General features: G+C 42.3%; 7 protein-coding genes across 9 annotated transcripts; 4 read left to right on the top strand and 3 right to left on the bottom strand.

The window, feature by feature from the left end:
* Nucleotides 1-328: 328 nt before the first annotated feature.
* LOC6560916 (major facilitator superfamily domain-containing protein 6) lies at nt 329-8,723 on the bottom strand. 3 transcript variants are annotated; one of them, XM_043214718.1, is made up of 4 exons: nt 8,306-8,370; nt 2,430-2,707; nt 2,105-2,250; nt 329-2,034 (listed from the first exon to the last, which is right to left on the bottom strand). In XM_043214718.1, the coding sequence occupies exons 2-4, from the start codon at nt 2,488-2,490 to the stop codon at nt 619-621; spliced, it is 1,623 nt and encodes a 540-aa protein (XP_043070653.1). In that variant the 5' UTR covers nt 2,491-2,707; nt 8,306-8,370; the 3' UTR covers nt 329-618. The 3 variants fall into 3 exon arrangements, with proteins under 3 accessions (XP_043070653.1, XP_032589979.1, XP_001985889.1); XM_032734088.2 differs by lacking the exon at nt 8,306-8,370 and adding an exon at nt 8,660-8,723 and having other exon boundaries at nt 331-2,034; XM_001985853.3 differs by lacking the exon at nt 8,306-8,370 and adding an exon at nt 3,656-3,740 and having other exon boundaries at nt 332-2,034.
* Nucleotides 4,319-8,113, top strand: LOC6560915 (transferrin). The gene is made up of 4 exons (XM_001985852.3): nt 4,319-4,612; nt 5,793-6,160; nt 6,238-6,540; nt 6,598-8,113. The coding sequence occupies exons 1-4, from the start codon at nt 4,519-4,521 to the stop codon at nt 7,996-7,998; spliced, it is 2,166 nt and encodes a 721-aa protein (XP_001985888.1). The 5' UTR covers nt 4,319-4,518; the 3' UTR covers nt 7,999-8,113.
* LOC6560978 lies at nt 8,396-12,194 on the top strand. The gene is made up of 3 exons (XM_001985851.3): nt 8,396-8,563; nt 8,954-11,059; nt 11,144-12,194. The coding sequence occupies exons 1-3, from the start codon at nt 8,525-8,527 to the stop codon at nt 12,149-12,151; spliced, it is 3,153 nt and encodes a 1,050-aa protein (XP_001985887.1). The 5' UTR covers nt 8,396-8,524; the 3' UTR covers nt 12,152-12,194.
* Nucleotides 12,195-12,728: 534 nt separating this feature from the next.
* On the bottom strand, nt 12,729-13,301 carry LOC6560977. The gene has a single exon (XM_001985850.2). It carries the CDS (start codon nt 13,299-13,301, stop codon nt 12,738-12,740), a length of 564 nt encoding a protein of 187 aa, XP_001985886.1. The 3' UTR covers nt 12,729-12,737.
* Nucleotides 13,302-15,602: 2,301 nt separating this feature from the next.
* Nucleotides 15,603-16,296, top strand: LOC6560914. Its single transcript, XM_001985849.3, has 2 exons — nt 15,603-15,815; nt 15,875-16,296. The coding sequence occupies exons 1-2, from the start codon at nt 15,640-15,642 to the stop codon at nt 16,140-16,142; spliced, it is 444 nt and encodes a 147-aa protein (XP_001985885.1). The 5' UTR covers nt 15,603-15,639; the 3' UTR covers nt 16,143-16,296.
* Nucleotides 16,297-17,420: 1,124 nt separating this feature from the next.
* Nucleotides 17,421-20,141, bottom strand: LOC6561069. The gene is made up of 3 exons (XM_001985848.2): nt 19,687-20,141; nt 18,545-19,498; nt 17,421-18,473 (listed from the first exon to the last, which is right to left on the bottom strand). The coding sequence occupies exons 1-3, from the start codon at nt 20,075-20,077 to the stop codon at nt 17,806-17,808; spliced, it is 2,013 nt and encodes a 670-aa protein (XP_001985884.1). The 5' UTR covers nt 20,078-20,141; the 3' UTR covers nt 17,421-17,805.
* Nucleotides 20,142-20,568: 427 nt separating this feature from the next.
* Nucleotides 20,569-23,156, top strand: LOC6561178 (nuclear pore complex protein Nup75). Its single transcript, XM_001985847.3, has 6 exons — nt 20,569-20,694; nt 20,755-21,941; nt 22,015-22,360; nt 22,451-22,641; nt 22,710-22,866; nt 22,930-23,156. Exons 1-6 carry the CDS (start codon nt 20,668-20,670, stop codon nt 23,059-23,061), a joined length of 2,040 nt encoding a protein of 679 aa, XP_001985883.1. The 5' UTR covers nt 20,569-20,667; the 3' UTR covers nt 23,062-23,156.
* Nucleotides 23,157-23,263: the final 107 nt, after the last annotated feature.

The raw sequence follows: 23,263 nt of genomic DNA, 5'->3' as shown, positions 1-23,263 counted from the left end.
CACTACCCTACAAAAATCTGACATTTTTCTTACTATTACTAAAAGCTGTGATTCTTTTTTCCAAAGTTAAGCTTTCAATGCTAAAGCTGCCTTCTGGAGTGAGAAATGTTCGACATTTAGCCGTATTTTGAATTAATAAACGTAATCAGTTTCACTTTCAAATCGGCCGCCTTAAGAATCAGTGTACAATTCGATTTATTTGTTTACACTTTTGCTTTTTGTTCTCTTTGGGTATTATTTAACAATGTGAAGGGGGCCTCTTGAAAGTTGTCGGCGCCGTGTGCGCTCCTAAAATGAAGAACACTTGTCCAAATAAAACAATCATAAATGTCATTCAACTTGGAAACAAGTTTTTATTTAATGCAAATATGTATGCAAATATATACATATACGTAAAAGAATACAAAAGATTAAGATATTGTTTACTACCGTAAACAGTCGTAAATTATTATTTACTCCCATTTTTCATCCCGAATTTCTCGTGAGACTGATAATATTTAATTTTTTACATATATGTAGGTATGGCTAATTTAATGCTGATCAAGAATATATACACATGTGTATGAACTATATGAAATTGAGGGAGTAAGAAATCCATTTCGCAATGGTGACTTACAACTAATATACTTTTGGCAACTCCTGCACTGGCATCAGCTCATCGTGTGCCTGCTCTTTTGGTGCCTGATAGCCGCTCTTGGGCAAATACTGTTGCTTCCTGGACAACGGACGCAGCACAATGTGGCCTACACAAGTGCACATGGCTGCAATGGCAATATATTTGAAACTCTCGCGACCACCCAATCGCTTGAACATAATGCCACCAATCAATGAACCAATCGAGAAACCCAATCCATCATCCATGCCAGCCATGAGTCCCTGAACGGTGGCAGAGGTGCCGGGTGGAGCAACTGCCGATGCGTACGCCACAATGCAGGTGTAGCAAAGGGCATATGTGATGCCCTGAAAGAAGAGCTCCACGCCAACCAGATACCAGGGATTCGGGATCCATGAAATGAGTGACAGGCGCACAGCATAAAAGAAGAAGCACATGGTCATGCAATGGACATAGCCAAGCTTCTTAATGATCTTGCCACTGTAGAAGAAGAAGGGCACTTCTCCAGCCAGACACTCGGCGGCCACAACGAGTCCTTCGATCAGCTTTATCTGATCCATATAGCCCGTCTCCTCAGCGACCTGCTCCACATGCCAGAACATAAAGTATATGATGAAGGAATCAAAGATGCCTGCCATTGTGGCAAATAGAAGGAATGATACAATCGGTGGCTGACGCACCAGTTGCCATACATCCGTCCAAATGGACTCGGAGCCACCCAGCTTGGGCAGCTTTAGCTTGGACACACTGAACAAATCGAACACACTGAATATACCCATTATAATCAAGGCAGGCGTAAAACTTTTAACTGTGTCCGTTGTCCAGAGATTGACAACAATGCCAGCTAGCAAAGCTGTCACTCCAAATCCAATTGTGCCCCAAACACGCTGAGCACCATACTTGCTCTGCTCAGCCTCGCCGAGCATATCAAAGCAGCAGGCATCCGATATGGAATTGGTCACATTAAATCCAATGGTGCCAATGAAAAGCATGCTGACATATATCCAAAATTTGGCACTGCCAAAGATACAACTACCGATCGGTTGCAGCTGACACGTGGCGGAATCGTTGCTCCAATAACTTGGCGAGCTCAGCTCGGTGAGGCATATATAATAGCTGCCATTGGCACGCTGCAGATTGGGGCTTAAGTTCAGATCAGCTATCATCTGCGGCGCCAGAATTAAAGTCTTGAATATAAAGTTCTCCTGATTGCACTCGGCCTGATGGGTTGCCTGGCAATAGTCTGGTGATGCATACAGCTCCGGCGGACAGTGTATAGGCTCCTCTAAAAATGTAATTTCCCAAGTCTCGCTGCTATCGCCCAGTTCAATGGCATGCGGAGCACTGGGCAGAAAATAGAAGCCGCCATAGGCCAATGTCATAATCACAATTAATGTCATAAAAATTAACTTGCGTAGGTTCTGTAAAAGACATAAAACACACAAAAATATTAGCAGTTCTTAGGGCTACATTTAAATTCATACAGCTCACCATAAAATAGTCAGCCAGAAAGCCAACAAGTGGCTTGGCTAACACATACATCACAGGTAAAACAGCTGTTATATAGCCCATAATGTCTGGTGGAATACCAATCTGCTTGCCTATCACTGCAAGTTGCGGCAGTATGGGTCCCATTGCTGTAAGGTCAGTTACAAACAGTATTTATTTAGGCCAAGATAACAAAAACAATATAATTAAAACAATATAACAGCAAAGTTGATTTTTATTTAAGAGGATAAATATGAGTTATAACGTTATTTGGAATATTTACGTTCAGACATAATCTTATTTAATTATTGCAAGTCTCATAACTTACCCGCCATAAAGAAGAAAAAATGCGCCTTAATGGGCAGCAGACGTTTATTAATTAACGCCATTGTCTTCAAAGTGTTTTATGTCGATTAATATGAACTACTTATGTAGAATATACGCCCATCAATCAGCAAGAATTTTCACAATAGTATATCACAGTTTGATGACTCCAAGCACTTGTAATCTTTATAGTTCTGTCCCGCTCTATAAGACCATTACTTTTGCTTTGAATGTGCAGCGATCTTCCGATCTCTGGAGCTACTTCGCTAAACGCTTCAAAGTCTGTGAAAGTAAAAAATAGAATAATTGTAATTGGAATGTTGTCAACCAAAAATACTTATCTAATCTACAGAAAGAGAGAGATAGAGAAATCTGTAAATATTATGATGGTGGGTTCTGATCTTAATAGAGTAATTTCCTCTTCAATTACCAAGATAAAGTATGTATGTTGGCAAACATATCTGTTAGTCTGGCTAAAGGTGCAAATCTTATCTGTGGTACGCATTTTTTATGGATTTTTAACAAGAACATTATCATTTGGTCTAATACTACATATATTAAATGTCTACAGCCAAAAATAAATAACAAATAATTGTAGAGCCTAAATAGATTAATAGATTACTTAGAGCATTTGGAGCATTCAAATATACGCATATCAATATATTTAATATTGCGCTTATTTAATCAGCTCAAATAATGAATATACACATTTAATGCTAAGCACTTGTGATGTAAACGCATCCATAAATAAAGGCAGTGTATGTACATCAAAACCGGTTAGATAAATATATATATATATATATGTACGTAGTTACGTACGTTCACAACAAACTTGACACAGAAAACTTAAAAACTGAACGCCTCGACATTGCCGGCTATTAAATTGGCCAAAATCAAAAAAGATTACATACGTGAGCCAATAATAAGACAGGTAAAAAAGTACGCCAGACTGCGAGATATCCTACGGCGAACTAATGCCTATGCAAATTGATGATTAATTAGAAAAAATGGTTAACTATTAATTGAAATACGCTTTGAAGTTGCGAAGAAGTTAACAACACGAAAAAACCCCAGCTCAAAATATGAAAAGGGAAATTTCATCAACGAATACGCGTAAATCGCGAGACAACATCAACAAGTTTAGTCAATAAGCAAGTGCGAAGCCATACAATTTTGAAGCTGAATAAAGCTGAGCTATGAGATATGAGAGTTAGTTGACAAATTAATTACAAGTTAGAATGTCGCGCAAGTTATATTGAGACTGCACTGGACGAGATCAAGTTGAAGGCGTTTAAACGCCGCAAACAGCGAGCTCTGACTAATATTGTAAAATGCCGACAACTCGACCGACAACAAACGGGACAAGCGTTGCATGCTGATAAGATTCATAAAGTGATAAGAATGCCAATAATAATACAAACTCAATAAGTTTGAAATTGTATTCATATCTCAAATACACAAACTTGAGACAATACTGGAAAAAATGAAGAAAATAAGGATTTACTCATTCTTATAGGTAATGTAAAACGTTACATTTTACATTAATCATATTCTACAATCATTATTTTGTATAGTTTTTCTACCTTTATTTGAATATGGTTTTCCCTGAAATTCCCCTTTAACACACCGCTCACATCTCTGTTACTGTTCGACCAATCAAAGCCAGAAATACCCAAAGCGCCGCTTGACTCATCCTCAGTTGTGCGTTAGTTTTGGTTTACGTGCAATGATTTTTTTCGAATTCTCAGCCTGAAACGAGTTTTATTCGCTGCATCCGCCGCAACTGACGACGTAAGCTTCAACAGCGGCTGTCGGACAGTCGCCGCTGTTCGCCCGTCGCGTGAGGTCGGCTCAATCTCTGCGCTCTATAATCTACATATATATATAATAAATATAATTATAAAAGTATAGAGGGAGAGAGAGAGACTTGTCGCATATATACATGAGAGTACATATTGGTGGGCGTATCGCTGATAGCGCTACTAATTTCACAAACATCCTGAGACTTGATGTAAATGTTAAAATTGTCCTACCTTAAAATACAGTGCGCTTAAAATAATTTTCAATTGAATACTACAAATATTAACACAATAATGCAACCGATTACAAAAATGTTTACATGGACCTTTGCCTTGCTCTTATCATTATCTGTTTGTGCAGCCATCAAACCTGTCGATAATGGCAAATGTAAGTTTAAATTTCAATATACTCAAAATATTAATTTGTGATGAAACAAAATGTTATAAGCAGACAAATATGAGTCTTGTGACTAAACGCTTTAATAAAATGTATATTTATTTATGTGAATTTATAAAGCGGTGTTGTAAATCATCCTTAATAACTACTTACAGAGAATAACGATATTTGTGATTTCAAACATTAAAAAAACACTTTTAAGCTCATTTACTAAATTGCTGTGTGTCGTAAATATATTCTTAAGCACATAATTGCGGTGTTAAATGCAAATGCAAATCAATTAAAAAATAAACTAATTACGAAGAATTACTGAAAATCCATAAATGTATATATTAATTTACCACAACTTCAACTAAACGCTGCACCTTAAATAACTTAAAAACCAAATTTATTTAGATTTAATGTTAATTTCTTAAAATGTTTTTTCTACCAGCAGCTAATCAATTTCCAAAAATAAGATAAAAAAAAGCCGCACCTACTGACCTTCGCGTAGAGAAATAAAAAACAAGAAATACAAGAGAATATCGCTTCTTCCACACACCGAAGCTTTTATACGCTTCTGGGAATATCAAAGCCAGTCATATGACTTGAAGACTTATAAATTAAAGAAAGTCTTCTATAAAGCAATCATCTAATTAAAGAAAATATACTAAGTAAAACAAACTTGGATACAGTTTGAAAGCTAATACTAATTTCAAGTTGGAAATATTATGTTTCAAACTGGTTACTGGTCACATTAAGTATTTCTTATATATAGACACATAAAAAGTTAATTGTGAACAAGAATTGTCTAAATCATCAATACTACATATAAATTAACAAGTTGTAAATTATGGCAGTCTGTTCCGAGCAAAACCTGTCTTCGAACAGCATCGTAATAATTCAACCTTGACTGTCTGCTCCACTGCCCAAAAAAAAAGACTGTGATTTAAAATTTCACATCACAACTTGAATACTTGCGATTTCTGTGTAATTATCATGATATCAGAGATTCCCCAACCAAAGCAGAATGTAAATAACTAAAGCATTAAAACCGGTTAAGCAGGAAGGTCAATTTCGAATGCAAAATGCGGTTGCGAAACTGCACGCAATAAGCGAATAATACTCAAGCCGCTTTTATGGCCTTACGGCAATAACCAAAAGTTTCCTCTTCTACTTTGATTAATTTCAGTGCGGGTTTGTGTGGTCGAATCTAGGGGAAATTATCGCAAGGCGCCCAAGTTTTGTCCCCTGCTGGAGGCGACCAGCAACATTGAGTGCGTTGTTGGCGTGGATCGTTTGGATTGTGTGCGTCGCATTCAAAAGGGTACTGCCCACTTCGGTGTGCTCACCTCCGAGGATTTGGTTGCTGCTCGCTGGGCAAGTGTTGAGATTTTAGTAGCCAGTGAGTTGCGTTCACATGAATCGCCATTTGAGTATGAAATTGTTGCTGTTGTGGATAACGATGCTGGCATAAACTCAGTTCATGATCTGCATGGGGCCAGACTGTGTCATCCTGGCTACGGATTGGGCAATCACTGGACCGACGTGTTGGCTAATGTAAGCAGACATATATTCAGTTACAGTTGTGGGCATTTTCATTGTTATAACAAATATATTTATATATATTTCTGTAGTATTTCGAGTCAGCATTGGTGTCTAAGTCGTGCAATCCAGGGCTCACCTTGACGGAAGATCGCATTGCCGCCTCGTCCAAGTATTTTGGTCCCAGCTGCAAGGCTGGTCCCTGGGTGCCGGATCCGAAACAGGATCGTATACTTAAGGATCGTTATCCGTCATTGTGCCAGATGTGCTATGATCCATACAGCTGCGATGACACCGACAAGCACTGGGGCAGACGTGGCACACTTTATTGCCTGACCAGCGGTGGGGGCAGCGTCTCTTGGGCGCGGCTCGACGACACACGCAGTCACTTTGGCGTAAGTAGAGAATCTACCAATACATGTGCTCCTTGGCTAAATACATTGATTTTACAGCTGGCGGGATTGGGGCCCGAGGGTGATCCTGCGAAATATAGCTATCTTTGTCCAGACGGTCACTTGCAACCCATCAATGTGACGCGGCCTTGTATATGGATCTCGAAGCCGTGGCCCGTAATTGCCGCACGACGATCACATGCCGCTCAGGTGCAGCGTCTGGTCACTGGACTGACGCACGATGAGCCGGAGAGTTGGCAAAATGCCTTGCTCAGTGTCCTGGAGACGTATCATGTGTTTACCGTGCCGCTTTACAATGTCATCTCCATCGATGACTATCTCGATCAGGCAATTGGTTTTCAGTCCGCTTACAGTTTTCCAGAATGTAATCCGCCTCGTTCAATTGTCATGTGCAGCACATCCATAATTGAGCATATTAAGTGCTCTTGGCTACAGGAGGCAGCACAGGTGTATGGCGTAGAGCCAAATATTCAATGCATACGCACAATAAACCTGGAGCAGTGCATGGACGACACCCGCTACAAGAGCGCCGATGTGCTGCTAGTTAACCAGGAACAGCGTGTAAGGGCGCAAAGGGACTACAATCTGACTCCGTTGCTCTATGAGTACGCTGAGCAAATGCATGATCGTTATGTGACCATTGCGGTGGTGCACAAGGATTCGAAATACAAAAACATTGAAGATTTGAAGGGCTCGCGCGCTTGCCTGCCAAGCTATGAAGGCGCCGCATATCTGTCCGTTCTGGAGACGATTGCGAATGTGACTGGTACCGTCCATTCACCGCACGCTTATTTTCATCGCTCCTCCTGCTTGTGGCATCCACAACGTGGTCGCCAGTGTCCACCGCATTATGGCGGCGATGAGGGTGCGTTCCGTTGCCTCGCCGAGGGCGCCGATGTGGCCTTCATCAGTTCGGATGTCTACAAGAAATATGTGAGCGGCAACTTAACATCCGACTGGCTCAAGCCGAGTATGCATAAATCTTACCGCTTGCTGTGTCCGTTTGGAGGCATTGAACGACACTCGGGGTTCGAGTACTGCTACCTGCACTGGACACCTCGCGGTCAGCTGATGACACACAATTCGTCGCTGACGCGCCACAATGAAATATACAATTCGCTGCGAGACATGGATCGTTTGTTTGGCAAGAGATACAAAAGTGAAACGCGCCCATTTTCACTCTACGGCGTCTTTGATAGACGCAATAATATCTTGTTCCATGACAACACGACAGCACTTTATGGCACACATGAGCTGCAGCGGGACGATGCCAAAAGAACCATGGAACATATTTACGAACGGTATACGGCGCAGTACTACGCTGTCAAAGGCGACGAGGATAGTGGAAGTCCCTTAACCAGCAGCAGCAATAGTTGCTTTATTTTGTTGCTGTCTGCATGTGGTTTGTGGCTGCAGCAGCAGCGACGCCATCCATTTTAGTCAAGTGCACAAGCTGAACTTTATTTATTGTGATATTATTTTATATGTGCACATTGTTAAAGCTAAATTATGTTAGGAATCTCAAATATACAAAAACCATCACAGACGGAAACAATCAAAGCGTTTAACTGTTCAAGTGTTGTGCAATGAGGTAAAATAAAGTAAGTACGCAGCTAATAGTTTGTCTAGTAAGCAACACAATATACATATGTCAGTCAATTCCATTTTGAAAGCCAACGGTTTTATTGAAATACAATTATAGCAGCTATTATGTTCATTATAACTTTATAATTTTTAATAAACTTACCAATAGCTGCATTTACGAACACTGCACATCAGCTGTTCGTGTTGTTTTTGTTGCTATGTTACTCGAATGGTTTCTACGGAAACACTCAATTTGTCACAACGAATTCGCAATGAATTGAATTAACAATTACAATTGATTAAACACACGTACTCGCCTAATAACATTTAATTCATTTCAAGCTAGAAACGAAACAGATCGTAACAACGAATAAGCAAAACAATGTCAAAGAGCTCAACGCATACGGCGAACAAAACAAACGTAAGAAATGATACTTGTAATGAGCACTTTAAACGCACTTTTTGTAGTTGCTGCAAGCAATTGATTTGTTTGCCGCATATCGCTCACAATACTTACAGCTTTACTTACGCACACGGAGCAGAGTCAGAACTACGACGCAGATGCACTTGCCACCGAATTGAGTCTGTTATCCGTGAAAACATTGTCAGAGCACACACACGCATTATTCATTCAATTGCAATTAATATGAACAGAGCGAAAGAACGCCGATCGCTTTCACTAGAGAGAGAGAGAGAAGAGAGCACTTTATCTTTGTTTTCATATTCGATCAGTGTTGCAAAGTACAAAGATAGCAGCTGTTTGCTGTGGCGCCCAATCAGATATAATTTCAAATTGCATCTCTTTTATTAGCCAAAAAATGAAGCACAGCGCAGCAGGCCTAACAAGTCGCCTGCAACAGGTGTGGGTGCAACCACAACAACGCGGAGCAGCAAAAGCAAACTCAAACAACAGGATAGCTTAGAAAGCGAAAAAAGTGTGCGACAAACCACAAAGATTGCAAAACTAACCACAACCGCTATTAAAAAGTCGTCGCCGCCACTGCACCCTAGCAAAAACAAGGAGCGTGAGCTTGCTCCGAGTAAAAAACCCAGAGCAACCCCATCACCCACAAAGCAGGCAACGACGAGCACATTGCGTGCCGCTAAACAACAACCACAACAACGTGCTGCAACGACGAAAGCCAAACCAAATGCGGTGCTGGACACATTTCATAGTGTGACGGTGTCATCGCCACCATCAAAGCGCAGAGTGCAACCCAAACAAGCAGCAAGTGGTGCAGTGGAGGAGGTGGAGGCGGACAAGCAACAGCCACGTCCTCGCACTTATTCACGCACTCTGCAGCCGGAGGAAGTCCTGGTGCTCAAACGAGATTCGGCCAAGCAGCGCAGCGAATTGGAAGTGCAACTAAGCAAACAGGTTAAACAGCCAGTTGCATTCGAGGTGAACTTTGAGGCGGCTAAAAAGCAATCGCAAGCGGCAGCAGCAGTAGCCGCTGCAGAAACGGATAATTACTCCGATGATTTTGAATCATATGAATCGGATTTTGAGACAGATGTGAGTACGCCCGAAGAAGAAGATGAGGAAGAGGCAGACGATCAGATGGAGGAGGCAGAGGCAAAGGAAGAAGATCAAGGGGAAGCAGTAGTGCCAGTGGCAGAGCTAGAGCCCAGCCGGACAGTTGAAGTTAGCGAGGAGGAGGAGGAAGAGGATTCGGAGCCCACACAAAATCCCATTACAGTCATACAGCGCGACAAGGAGCTGGAGCGCAAATTGGATTCCGGACACTATGATTTGAACACACGACGGCAACAGCGCTCCGCTGCTCATCAGCCCTACGATAGCTTCGATACCACCAATAGTATAGCCAATTCCGAGCAGCTAGACTCGGGCATTAGCAGCTTTGGTGCGGCTGGTGCACAGGAGCAACTGCCCAAGTCCACATCGGATGTGCACTATGGCGGCTATGTTAGCTTTGTGGCTCATCCGGTGATCACACGTCGCGGCCGTGAGCTGATGCGAAAGCTGCGCTTCGATCAGCTGAACTATCAGCTGTTTGAGATGAAACCCCTCAGCTATGAGGGTTATATGCAGAGCTACGGCAAGCTAAATACGTGTCAGCTGGCCACCCAAACCTACGCCCAGCACATGGATAGCGAGTGTCAGACGATGGAGCTGCATCAGCGCACCAGCTGGACACAGCATCCGCCTCATTATGGAAACCAGTTGGTGCTCAGCTGCAGTGGCGATGCGACCAACGAATTGGATACAATGTCGACTCATTCGAGTGATGCCCTTGAATGCAGCTTAGCGCGCATGGAGCAACTACATCGGTTGGAGCAGCAGCGTGCATTGGAGCAACAACGACAACGTCTGTCCAAACCAAGTGACTTGGAACGATTGGGCGTATTTCTGCACAGGGCATCGCTGCTGCTCGGCAAGGTGCTTAATGCCAATTGTCCCAAACGCGTGCCGCTCCTGCCGACTGGACTCCTCGATGCATTGCGTGTGCGTCGCATATTTGGCAGCACCGGACAATTGGTGGTGACCGTCCATGAGTGTCCGCCGCATTGCGATGTCTATCGAGACGATTTTGCCAATCTGCTGATGGTGTGGTCCCTAACCGATCCCAGCAAGCCGCTGCGCTTGCTCTCCACGTGGGCAGAAGTCTGTCGGGTCGCCTTCTGCAGCGAGGCGCCCGACATTATTGTAGCTGGTTTGCGCGATGGCAGCCTGGCCATGTGGGATCTGCGCGAAACTTACAGCTACTGCTCCAAACTGGATGGCACTCTGACTCACTTTGCGGCCACGCAGTCTGTGGTGCCCAACATGGATGCCCAGCAATTGACGGCTTTGGATATGGGCGCCGTTGTTGATGTGCGCAGCTTTCGACCAGCGCCCAAGTTGGCTGGCATGGCAATGGGCAGCAGTTTGGCTCTGACACACAAGGACATTCAGGTGAGTTGGCAAATTAAAACAAGTTTAGAAATGCATCCTAATGATGACCATGCTTACTGGTCATATTATTATTATTCTGCCTAGTACGCATCGCTCAACGATTCGGGATTGCTCACAATTTGGACACTGGTGGAAAGTGGGCGTGGCTGTGGTGCAGGCACCAGCAACGAGTATAGCTCGCCCTGGGCGCGTGTGAAGCTGCTCCAGGCGGCCAGCTGTGATCTGCGTGGGTATCTGGAACGTCGCTTGCTGAAGCGCAATCAAAGTGCCTATGACAAGACCAAGTCTATGTTCCAGGGCAACGTCTACAGTGATGAGCTGTTGCGTGAACTGAATGAAACACAGACGCTGACGACGGCGTTAGCGGGACAAGGTCTCCAGGGGTTACGATTCAGCAGCATCGATACGGGCAGTGATCTCATCTACGTGTGCAGCAATCGCAATTTTGTACTGTGCTGTACGAGAAGTTTGAAACCGGAACGATTCACCCGGATCGCTTTGCATGAGAGTCGCTTTCTGTTTCCCACGGCCCTCTGCGTGCTCACCAATGAGCACTTTGTGGCTGTGGGATTGTCGAATGGTTCTGTGATGATCCTCAACTGCAATCAGCGGCAACGCCAACGTGTGCAGCGTCCCACCACTGCGATGCCGCCGCAAATCCTTCCGCATGTGCCCGAAACGGGCAAATCCTGTGCAATACAAAATATTATACTCAACGAGCGACGCTCCTTTGAGCAACAGGATCTGGAGCTGGATACGCGTCCGAATACCGCCCTGGAATTGCTGCAGCAACCACGTCGCTCCTACGAGCTGCGAGTATTTGACCAACAGCTGCTCCTCAGCGGCAGCGTCTTGCGCCAGAATCTTGTCCAAGCGCTCGTCCAGTCCACCGACGGCTGGCATCTGTTCGCCCTCTCAAATGGTTCGGTGCGAGCCTACGATTTTCACTTGGATCGTGAACTTCTAGACGTGGGTCTGGAGAATGGGTCAACAGTCACAGACATTGCTGCATCGAGTAGCTCAACAAACAATCAACATTTGCTGCTCCTCGAGACGGGCGGAAAGGTGCAACTGCATTCCCTCAACATCTAGTTTGCTAAAACTTAATGTTTATTTTGTTAAAAAACAATATTGATGAGCCATAAAATAAAGTTGTTTTCTTACTCGCGCTACCCATACAATTTTTATGAATGTAAAGAACTTAGTTTTTAAAGAAAACCACAAAAATCAATTCGGTTATGGGAAAGTTGAAAGTTTCTTGAATTTCTTGACTTTAGTTTTTATTTGCTAGAACTTTTAGATGGATTACAATCCAGAGATGATCAAAGAAGTACTTCTTTACAAATTTCTTTTTAGTTTTCACGTAGTTATGGAACATTTTTAACTGTCGTCAAATGTATTTTTTTGGCGTATTCGAATTTAAATGCAATATAAATCTAAAGATCAGATTGTGACCAAAAATGTTACACCTTTTAGTTTTGATAAAGTTAAGTCAGTGGACACACTTTGGAAAATGAATAACAATATATTTTCTTAAAAACCATTCGTTCAAACTGAATTCCAATTTCGAATTAAGTACTTAACTCTATATTATTTAATAATTTATTTATCAACATAAATCACAAAACACAATTTCACTTTTATATACACACCGATGCATCCAGCGATTGCATTGGCATCAGACTGCCCTTGCCACGCCCAGCATGCCGCCCGTTGTCGCACCCAGTAGTTGTCGCACTGTCTGCAGCTCATCGCGTAGGGCAAGGATCTGGGCGCGAAGTATGGAGTTCTCCTGTTCGAGGAGCGCGGCACGGAATGCAATGCGATCCTCACGTATTTTGCGAGCATCCCTCGACTTCTTGGCTGCCTCGTTATTGCGCTTGCGTCGCTCATAGTATTTGGCATCTTTCTGGGCATCCGGAATGGGTCGCTTCTCGCCGCGCGCTCGCCGATGCAGAAATCCCGGAAACATGCCAACACGATTCAGCTCCATCAGCGGAAAGTCTAGAGACTGCATTGCATGATTCGGTTGAGCAATATATTCAAAGGCAGGTAGTGTGCCATTGGACTTGGCTGCCAAGAGATTGGGTAAAGCGAGTCCGGGCAGCGGCAGGCGTAAATTATGTGTTGCAGCCATCGTATACACCGGATTGCCGCTTGGCTCCGCATCATAGTCCAGATCACTATGCATGGAGAGCGTCTCGGTGACGTCCACTATGGGCGATTTGGCGGGCGAGTACATTGTGACCAGGACTCAAGGACGATCAAAAAATCGGTGACTTCCGTTAGCCTCGACTGCTGTTTTGTGTCTGTTGCCTGTGGCGCGTATTACTACTAGTCCAGAACCACCTGGCTGCCTCATATAATTATAGGTTGTTGTCACACACACATACCAAAAGACCCACCAAACCCCACCCACCTCAATGTATCCCGCTCCGTTCACCCGTCTGGACTAAATCTAAGCCGTAGCGCCACAGGCCGCCTCCGCCGTTTGATTCAGCCAATCACGCAATGTTGACGGTAATTATTCGTCAAATACATGACACTTTGCCATGTTGAATGACATTTATTTTGCTGCACAGTTATAAGGGTTTCATATAACTGGTTAGTTTGATTAGCCACCCCCTCAAAGTTGTTGTCTGAACCACACACAAAAAGAAAACCCCTCTTGACCACATGTCGTTGTCTCGTTGTTTCTGATTTCATTTTGGGGGTGTTGCCTGACATGGGTACACGGCTCAGACAGGGTTATATGAAGTTGGCCAACTATTATGCAGCTGGGTCCGACTGTGGGGCTGAAAACTTATTTCCAACAGCCAATGGGAATGATCGAGCGGACATATGGAAATGGGCGTCGGGTTAGCAAACAACTGGGTTGAAAATCGACCATAAAGGAATTTTACGTTGCGCCTGTGATCAGAGCCATATTTTGTAGATTAAATATATAAAAGGTATAATTGTTGGCATAGTGCTTAAGGGCTGGTCGTTAAGCGAAAAGTTTGAGTTCAACGTATATGAATAATATTTGTAAAAACCTACTGTGTCCTTTTGAAGAAGTAGCTAAGTTGGTATTAATTTGAAGAATAACACGAATTTGACTTAATCGATGATTATTAATATATATTTGTAGAATATCCAAAAATAAATTATCTTATTGTGTAAATGATTAGAAATGGCATAATTATAAATTATAGTTGATTAAAAATAGCTTTCGAAAACGACAAGCGTGATAAGTAAATAAAAAAAATTGAATTTTTTAAAATGAATTGAAAGCTTTATTCATTATCTAAGTACCATTAGGTATAATTTCAATTTCAAATTCAAAGCTAACTATCGTGTATCAAAAAATTGCAAGTCATGCGGACTGTCAATCAATAGTTTCTACCAGTAAACAAGAAAGACCCGCTTAACATAAGGTTGAGTTCCTAACGAGTTCCACAACACATTGCTTGCTTAGACAACATATTCAGCGAACATTGAGTTTATTATTATTACAATAAAAAATTGCACAGTCAGCTAATCTAAGTTATGAAGCCATCAGAAAGTCTACTGACTACTTCTATATTTTACAAGCATGACTGAGACAAATAAACCAATGTAACCAATTCGCGTTTCGTTTTGTTAACCCTATCCATAAAACATTTAACCACATGTCATTCGTGTGTCTTCTTCAACCCGTTCTCGGTTTGAGAAACTATCACCTGGTCGGGTGAAAACTAAAATGACAGTTGGACGCCTTTGTTCCGCCCCTAACCGGAAGTCGAAGCGACAGTCGACAGTTGACGGTGGCATCCTAACAATATTTCATAATGTATGCGCTAATTTATTATCTGTTGGCAAAAGTTTTACCATAGTTAACCCTTGGTTAACAATGTCCTAGCTTTGGAGGTATCATTGTATATATCTGGATACTAACAGTGTTTCAAAGTTAAAGCCAAAAAAATATTGCGTGACACTTTGGCATGACCTAAAGTGAGGAATGTGTAACTTCCTTTTCGTTTCCTTTACATATATGAAATTCTTAATTTAAAATATAATTTTGGAATTCAATTACAAAAATAAATGTAGTATTAATCTAAAGGTTAAGCCATAATTGAAATTCCATTACTTAGTAAAAACCGTTTCGTATTTAACCAGTTTCTATTGAAAATTTCAAACCCAACAACCAAATTTCGTGGGCTCTTCCAATGACACATGACCACTTAGCACACCACTGGGGAACTGGATCCGCTGGCTAATGCAATGGGAGGATTGTTGTTTGAAAAGCTCTATTTATATATTAGGCAAATTACCAGGTAATAAAGAACTGAACATGTAATTGTTACAATATTTGTACGGCTCCGGGTCATAATTGAAGAGCAAAGTGAAAGCAAACATCGATGGACAAACTGTTAATGACACCTGTAATTGGATGACATTAGCAGCTAAGGAGGGTTGAAAATCCAGTAGACACTGTTCACATTAACTGTGCTTTTGTTGTCTCCGAAATTATATTTCATATCTATTCCAATCCTGAAACATACGGAAATATTTCGATAAGTCGATTCAATAGTAAAATAAAAAATTTTTTGATTAATAAAATGAGTGGGGAGCTTCCCATAAGAGATTGTGAGCCAACAACTTCGATGATGCACTCGAACGCATATCATATCCACTTACCATTATATATTATGGATATGGTGCGTATATTTCAGGATCACCCCAAATATGTGAACGGCATCAAAGAGAATGATATTGTTGAGATGTTGAGGAAGGAGTGAGTTCTATTTCGTTGAAATACACAAATGCATCGCATTGTTGTGCATTCCTTTGCAGATCATTTGCCTGTGGCGATTTGGAGGCACAAGTGAAGACGGCTGTTATGGATTTGTCCGCCAAGGGTTTTATACGTTATCTGAATAACGGTTATCGCACATTGGGACCCATTGCCAAGTTGGCCAATGCACGCAATGTGCGAAACTTTTGTGCCACATGGCAACGCATCGCCGAACTCCAAAAGGTCAATGCGAACATCATGGATGGTGCCCAATACACCCGGAATAGTCAGCGTCCCAAGTGCACAAGGCGTGACTCCAATTTTTAAGCCAATCTATTGCCCAAAAAGTCATCTGGCCATGTTTTGTTATTTGTTTATTTTCAGTTATGCATTGATTTCAACCATATCCCACTGCACACTTTGTATATGGTGTAGGTAAAACACTTAGTCCATCAAAATTATTGTAAAAACCAAATGCGTCGAAAAATTGTTTTGTTTTATTTGATGCAAGTCCAAATAGAGGGTGGCTCCGGCTCATCATCATTATGTGTGTCCGTCTAGTTTGGAACATATGTTAAAGGTTTCCTCATCCTTTTGACACTTAACCCCATATTTAATTCTCGTGTAATTATCGAGTGGGGTGGCCCTCAGCAGGTGTTCTACGGCAAGTGGGTTTCTATGCTTACAGTATACACATGCACTCTTCTCTTATGGCAAGTAGTATATTCAAATAACTGTAGAACGATTATAAATATTTGTATTTTCAATTTGAGAAGTTAAGACGAAAAAGTTGTCACACAAGTCTTTTAAGAAATGGAGAAAATATTAATATATATATAGTACTTAACAAAGTACCCATTATTCAGATACTTATTATGAGAATAGCTGTGGAAATATGCTGACATGCAGTTGTTGTGTTTCACAAGGAGGCACATCCCTAAATGGGCACCGGGTATTGTTCAAATGACCCATGCCCGTTACCCTTTAGCCGTGCTCGCTGCTAAAACATTTAAATTGTCAACACCAGGACGAAGCGAGCGAGTTGTCATTTTTCTTCATACATATGTATATATATATGTGACCCGATATATATATACTGGTTTTACACGCATGTGATCCCTGCCAGGTGTTATTTATTGCCTTTCTAATCGTTGCGGCATAATCTATTAGCACCCGCGGCGGCAGCGACGACGACCTGAGCAAACCGGAATCTGAACCTTTACCTCTACCTGTACCTGAACCCAAACCCGAACCGAAGCCCCGGCCCCTGTTGGTTTTTGCTTTTGCACATTATGGGCAATTAGTATTATTATTTTATTGTTTTAGTTTTCAAGCTTTATGACAACAGTTTACCTCGAGTCTATGATTTTTTGTTATGTTTTAATGACTGATAATGAGGGCGCCCCATCATTAATCAAAAGCTTGACATATTCATATGTTGGGGTGTACTTTAATCAAGACGCACCTATTAAGATTCTAGAATCTATAATTGAGTACAAAAACTTAAAGAAAAAAGTATTGCTGCTTCATTTTATTTCGAACGCTTGAAAATTGAAGCAGTTCTCTGGAAACACTAAGCCATTACAATATATATATATATATTAAATGCATATGTACATGCGATGATTATTTATATAATAGTTACTTAACAACTGAAAAGATATGCAGACAGTAAGTTATTGTTTATTTGCTATTTCTAATTTTAAGCCAAAAACGTTGAATTATTCAATGTTAAAGTAGAATCACCAGAATTGCTTACGATGGGTAAAGCATAAGAAGATAGCAATTATAACAGCCAAGACAATAGTCATCACAAGTCCTGCGAGTCGAAGGCGCTTAATATTGGGATATCTCCATCTTCGTTGGCGGTTCGCTTCAATGCGTTCTTCATCCGTTGGCGGCATTTAAACTGGTTGATTTGATTTTCCTACTTGGAAACTCAAAAATTCAAATATTTAATCTGAAAGTGTATAGCAAGTGCTACTATGGTTTAGCTCAGCTCGACGCTCTGACTTGACTCCACGTAGCCACGTTGGATCATCTGCATGGTCACACTAGCGTATGAATCCAAAAACTTAATCATAGGGCCATCGGGAAGATGACCAATCAGCTTCACATCGACTTTCTCATTGAGGATTTTACTTTTTAGGAACTCCACGCACTCGGCATTCTTTTCCTGTGAGCCTGAGGAGCTGCACTTGACATCGGCAATGAAGCAATTAATGGCACGATGTGGTTTCAGGCTGGCAGCATTGTGGCACTGTGCCAGCGATTTAATGGTGACAAACTCCGTGTTGCCATAGTCCACATAGAAGATTTTAAATATCCCATCGATCTCCTCAATGATTTGCGCCCGATAGAAACAGTCGTCGTTGTACAGTGCCAACACCATGTCCAAAACACGCGGAGTTCGTTGGAATCTACGCTGCGACTCGTGCACCTCCTTCTCATTCCACACCAGCAACGGCAACTCATCCTGAAACTGCACATACACCTGTGTTGAACTCTTAATAAATGTGACCCGCACGCGCACAACGCTGCCAATCTTCATCGGCGCTGTTGACACATATGTGCACTCCGGCAGAGCTTCAACTAACTCTTTGTCCTTGGTAGCCCCATGTGGCGCAAACGCCTGATGCAACAGACGGCAGTTGGATCCTAGCAAATAATAATATAGGAAAGATCTATAACAAAAACATGATTTCAGATTTCAATTCTTCTTTGCATACCTTTAAAGCAGCCATTAAGTTTAGGATCGTAATGGCGACAAATACGCTGGTCATCGGTCGGCTTGTAGCCCAACACCGCTTTGAGGGCATTACTGGTGCCCTGCTCAACCTCCTCCAGCATTTCCAACGCTGCTGGACTCAATTTTTGATCTGCTTGATCTGATTGCATTTCCGCCCTGTTGTTGGCCGCATCTAAATCCAATTGGACTGATGATAACATCGCCGATTCTGCCTCAGCCGGCCCCAAGAGTTCAACCTCCAGATCGTTGCCATTGTTGGCCAGGACACGCAGTCGGACACTCTTGAATGTAAACTCGCGTATGCGAGTCACTTCACAATTGCGCACATAGCATCTAATAGCCTCCGCCGGCAGAGCTTTGATCTCGTTGGGCAACGCAAAGATGACCTCCTTGTCATCCAAATGAATGTGCTCGCCATAGTCCAGCAAATAGGCTTCATAGCCACCACCCTCGGTCTGTGCATTGATAAGCACACGTGGTATTATCTGCTCCTGGGCATCATACACGGCAAAGATCTCACCAAAATCGGGCAGCTGATCCAATTGCTGTATTGACATTTGGCATGCCAGCAACTTCTTCAGCGGCGTCGACTCTGGTCCCCATTTGGATACAAATATGCAATTCTCTGAGACATTGAGATGCATCATTGCAACCAGCACATCGCTGTCCTTGACAAAACTCGATATATTCTTTGGCAACATATCGTAGGCAGCATCACCCGACATTTGCTGACCACCCTTCGGCTGCAGCAGCTTCGTCTTTCGCGGTGGAATGGGCAGCTTTGGCAGAGTTAAGGGTGCAGCTAGCAGAGAGCTCTCCAACTTGACATTGAGACGTGGTAGAATAGGTGGCGGCTCCGTTTTAATGGATAAAACTGGGTTTGGATTGTTTTCCGTTTTGCAAACTTGAATTGCACTTGAATTGTCTTCAGGAGCTGCGGGGTTTATTTTTTGCAAGTGATTATAAATATATTATATATACGTTGTATATTTGATAGCTATACTCTGTTCCACAAGCATTGGAACTAGTTATTATGAGTTAGATTATCCTTCCCCAAGAGAACAGAGTATTGCGCAGTCGGTTAGATTCCGACAGCAAACTGTTTATTTCTGTTATAATTACATTTCACTATCTGAAGTTCATTATTTGAGCTACTTTGTTGTCGCTTGAGGATTGCATCCACCTCGCCCACCTCGATGCCATGCCGATTTGTGTGATTTATTTTATTCTTGTTGTGCTCTACGGAATCGCGATCGACATTCAAAATGCCTACTGCTAGATTGAGATTAATGTGCAGATTTAATTTGATTACATATTCGTTGACCTGGCTGACGCTGCTAATTAGGGCATCATAGGCAGAACTTAGGCGCCATTCGCCGCGAGCAACGTGCGACCAATTTTCGGCAAGTGTCTGGAGTCGATTATTAACATCAACTTCATAGGCACTCAAATTTATTCGCAATTTGTTCACATTGCGTCCAAATAGCGTCAAAATTTCCGTAAGATCTTCCATTTGACAGTTTAGCAAATTCCAAATTTTCAAATTTCTTTCACAGACGCCAACTTGTAGAACTTTACGGAATGGCGGCTAAACAACAAGTGAATTAGATTTGGACTGGCAATGCTGTCATTAAGTTTCACAGCACTAAATTAATATTTCAAAATGGAAGATTCTCTCGTAATTTAAATTAATATTTGACATAATTTTATTATTTTTGTTATGATTTAGCGAACAGATGAAAACCGCCGTTCATGATTTTGTATATCTTCCCTTACACCTTCACAGACAATCTATAGTTTTGTGTTCTGCTACTTAAAATAATCTGATAATGTACACGAACAAATTATTAAACTATCAGCGAATTTTAAATAATATATGGAAAAATTAAATCTTAATCTAAAATAAATCTTATGCGAATTCAAGAGTTCGTAGCAAATTTGAGCTGCATACCAATTTTATGAATATTCGATATATTATTGGAATTGACCAACACTTTCAGAATTAAGTCCATTGCAAACACTGCCATATGCAGCTTATAAAAACGCGGCTATTTTCTACTGAATGTTGTTGATTTATTAAGATTGCTGAATAACTTGCTTGATATGAGCGAAGAGGCCGTGCCAATATTCGTAAGATATTTTGCCAATAACATATGATGACAGATCAGTTGACCGTGTTTTGCTTTTCAGGAAATAAGCGATTCACTCGCCACACGCTGCGGCAACACGCTCACTGCAACTTTTGTGCCCGGCAGCACAAAAATAGCGCTGAGCGTCTACCGTCCCATTAAATGGAGCAGTCGCGACACACCCAGCGATACGGCTGGCGAGGATCCGGTGGTGATAAGCATAGCACAGGAGTCGACGCTGTACAAGGAGCCACTGCTTCGCAGTTTGCTCTCAGAGACAAATGGCACATTTGTAACGCTTCAAACACTCGTCCAGGAGGCCAAGGGAACAAAGAAATCTGCGGAATATCTACAAATATCAAGAGCATATCGCAGCATCATTCGCTTCTGCCTCGAAAAACTCGATCATGGCAAGAAGACGCCCGAGGTACAGGAGGATGAGTGGAGACTAGAGCACTGCACAAAGGCCACAAAGACCTTCTATGCGATCGAATGCATGTGGCATCTGTTCGAGATACTCTATCTGCAGCAGCAGCAGACCAGCCAGGTGATTGTTCATCATCTGCTTGAATGGGTGCGTTTTCACTATCCCAACACCGAAGATCAGGCAACCGATTTGCTGCTAATGGCGGAGGAGGCCAGCGAATGCGATAGCTATTGGCTGACATTGAGGCGGCTAATAATGCTCGGCCAGTTGGAGGTGCCACGCGCCATTCTTTTGCAGAATCGCAAATTTAATCAGGCCGCATTCCAAGCCGCGGAGCAAGTGCTGAAAACGATGCCCGTCTATCAGGATGGCTATGCACTCCACAAGTTCAACTCACAGTGGGAGTATTGGCATGTGGATCTGGACCGCAAATTGGCTGCCCAAACATTTGCAGCGGAGCCACAACTGGAGCTAATCATGCAGCTCGTCGCGGGCAGCAACAAGCATTGGGATGCTGAATTGGTCAATTCCCAGGATTGGTATGAATTTCTACCCGGCTACCTGTTGTACACGAAGCCAACATGCAAACCGTTCGAGTTGCGCATTGCCACCACGCATTGGTTGAATCGCTGGTCAGTGCTTCGGCCCGAGTGGCAAATGAAGCAATTGAGTCGCATGGTACTCCAGCTGATGCAGCACGATATCAAGCTCTTCATCTACGATGCGCAAAAGCTCAACGACAGCCACTGGTTTTCCACTCATCTCATTGATCTGATCTACCACACGGGTCAGTTCAAGTCCTACTTTGATCAGCAGAACGTGTAAGTATTATAAAAGTATTCCAAACTGAAATTACCACATATTTACCCATTATTCTCCTACACTTCGTTAAAGTGATCTTGCAGCGTTGCGTCACTCGATGGTCTTCGAGTATGGCAGCTTTTTGATGGCATCGCGTAATCACTGGCAGTTGGCCATTGATTATCTGGACTTTTGCAGCCATGAGGGAGCTGCTGCCATTGAGCTACTGCTCCCACGCATTCCACTAAGGAGCGAACGGCAAGCGTTCAAGGTCCTCGAACTGGCCAAACAACGCGGGCTGGTTACCGTCGAGCAGGATATCTGCAAAGTGCTCTCGAAGCGTGCGCATAGTGATCAGCGCTATGGAAGCGCCCTGGAGTGGGCCATTCGCTCCAAGGACGTCTTGCTTGTTACGTCGTTAGCCGATTTTATACTAAAGGTAGTTTTTACAGAGGGTATTTTACTATATTTGCACATTTGAAATAATTCTTTGAGTACATGTTTATTTAATACATTTATTTATTTTCAGAATTATTCGCATACGGGCGTAATATTTTCTCCGGACGTGTTGAGAAGCATTGGACCACGCATGTTTATCTCACCACGTTTAGTTTTTCTGTGCAAGTATTTCGAGTTCTATGAATTGTATCGCCAACGTGACTTTGTGTCCGCTGCCGAGCCACTCATCAACCTATTGGCTTCCAAAATAACGCCCGCTTAGTAAGCAATATCTATATTAATATAATAAGTAATAATATACGTAATAATACACATAATATTTGCTACAGCTTCTGGCCTTCACTGCTTATTGATGCCATGCCGCTGCTGAACTCTGAGGAACCGAAGTTATTCATTAATGAAACGCTTGCCATTCTGCAGCATCTGGAAATGGAGCTGGTGCCGCTGATAGAGCGCAACAAGCTCAACACAGCCAAATTTGACAATGTGAGTGCAACAGATTTTTAGAGCCAACCCAAATTTAATTTACATTCTTAATCGACTTTATAGCAAACATCGAAGACCATCTTCAAGGACTATCGGGTGGAGAATGTTGAGGAATTTGTGGAATTAATGCGTTTATCATGCGCCCGCAATATGGTGCGTGCCACAATAATTGAGAATCGAGGACCCCCAACGTGATTTACGAGCAGCATCATTTTTCTTTTTGTAATGTAATTGTAATTTATTTTGTATGTTCGCTTTTCAATACATCGTAATCAGAGATTTGTTGAGAACGTTTTTATTGCATTACTAACTTTTTGTTATTCATACTTTAAGTTAATTTTTTTATTTGTGCCTCTTTGTCTGCTGTCATTTGTTGTGAGTATCAACAAAACTACTA

This window comes from Drosophila grimshawi, unplaced genomic scaffold (genome assembly GCF_018153295.1).
Source record: "Drosophila grimshawi isolate 15287-2541.00 unplaced genomic scaffold, ASM1815329v1 contig_1367, whole genome shotgun sequence".
NCBI classification, from domain to species: Eukaryota; Metazoa; Arthropoda; class Insecta; order Diptera; family Drosophilidae; genus Drosophila; species Drosophila grimshawi.
This window is presented reverse-complemented; position numbering and strand designations above follow the sequence as displayed.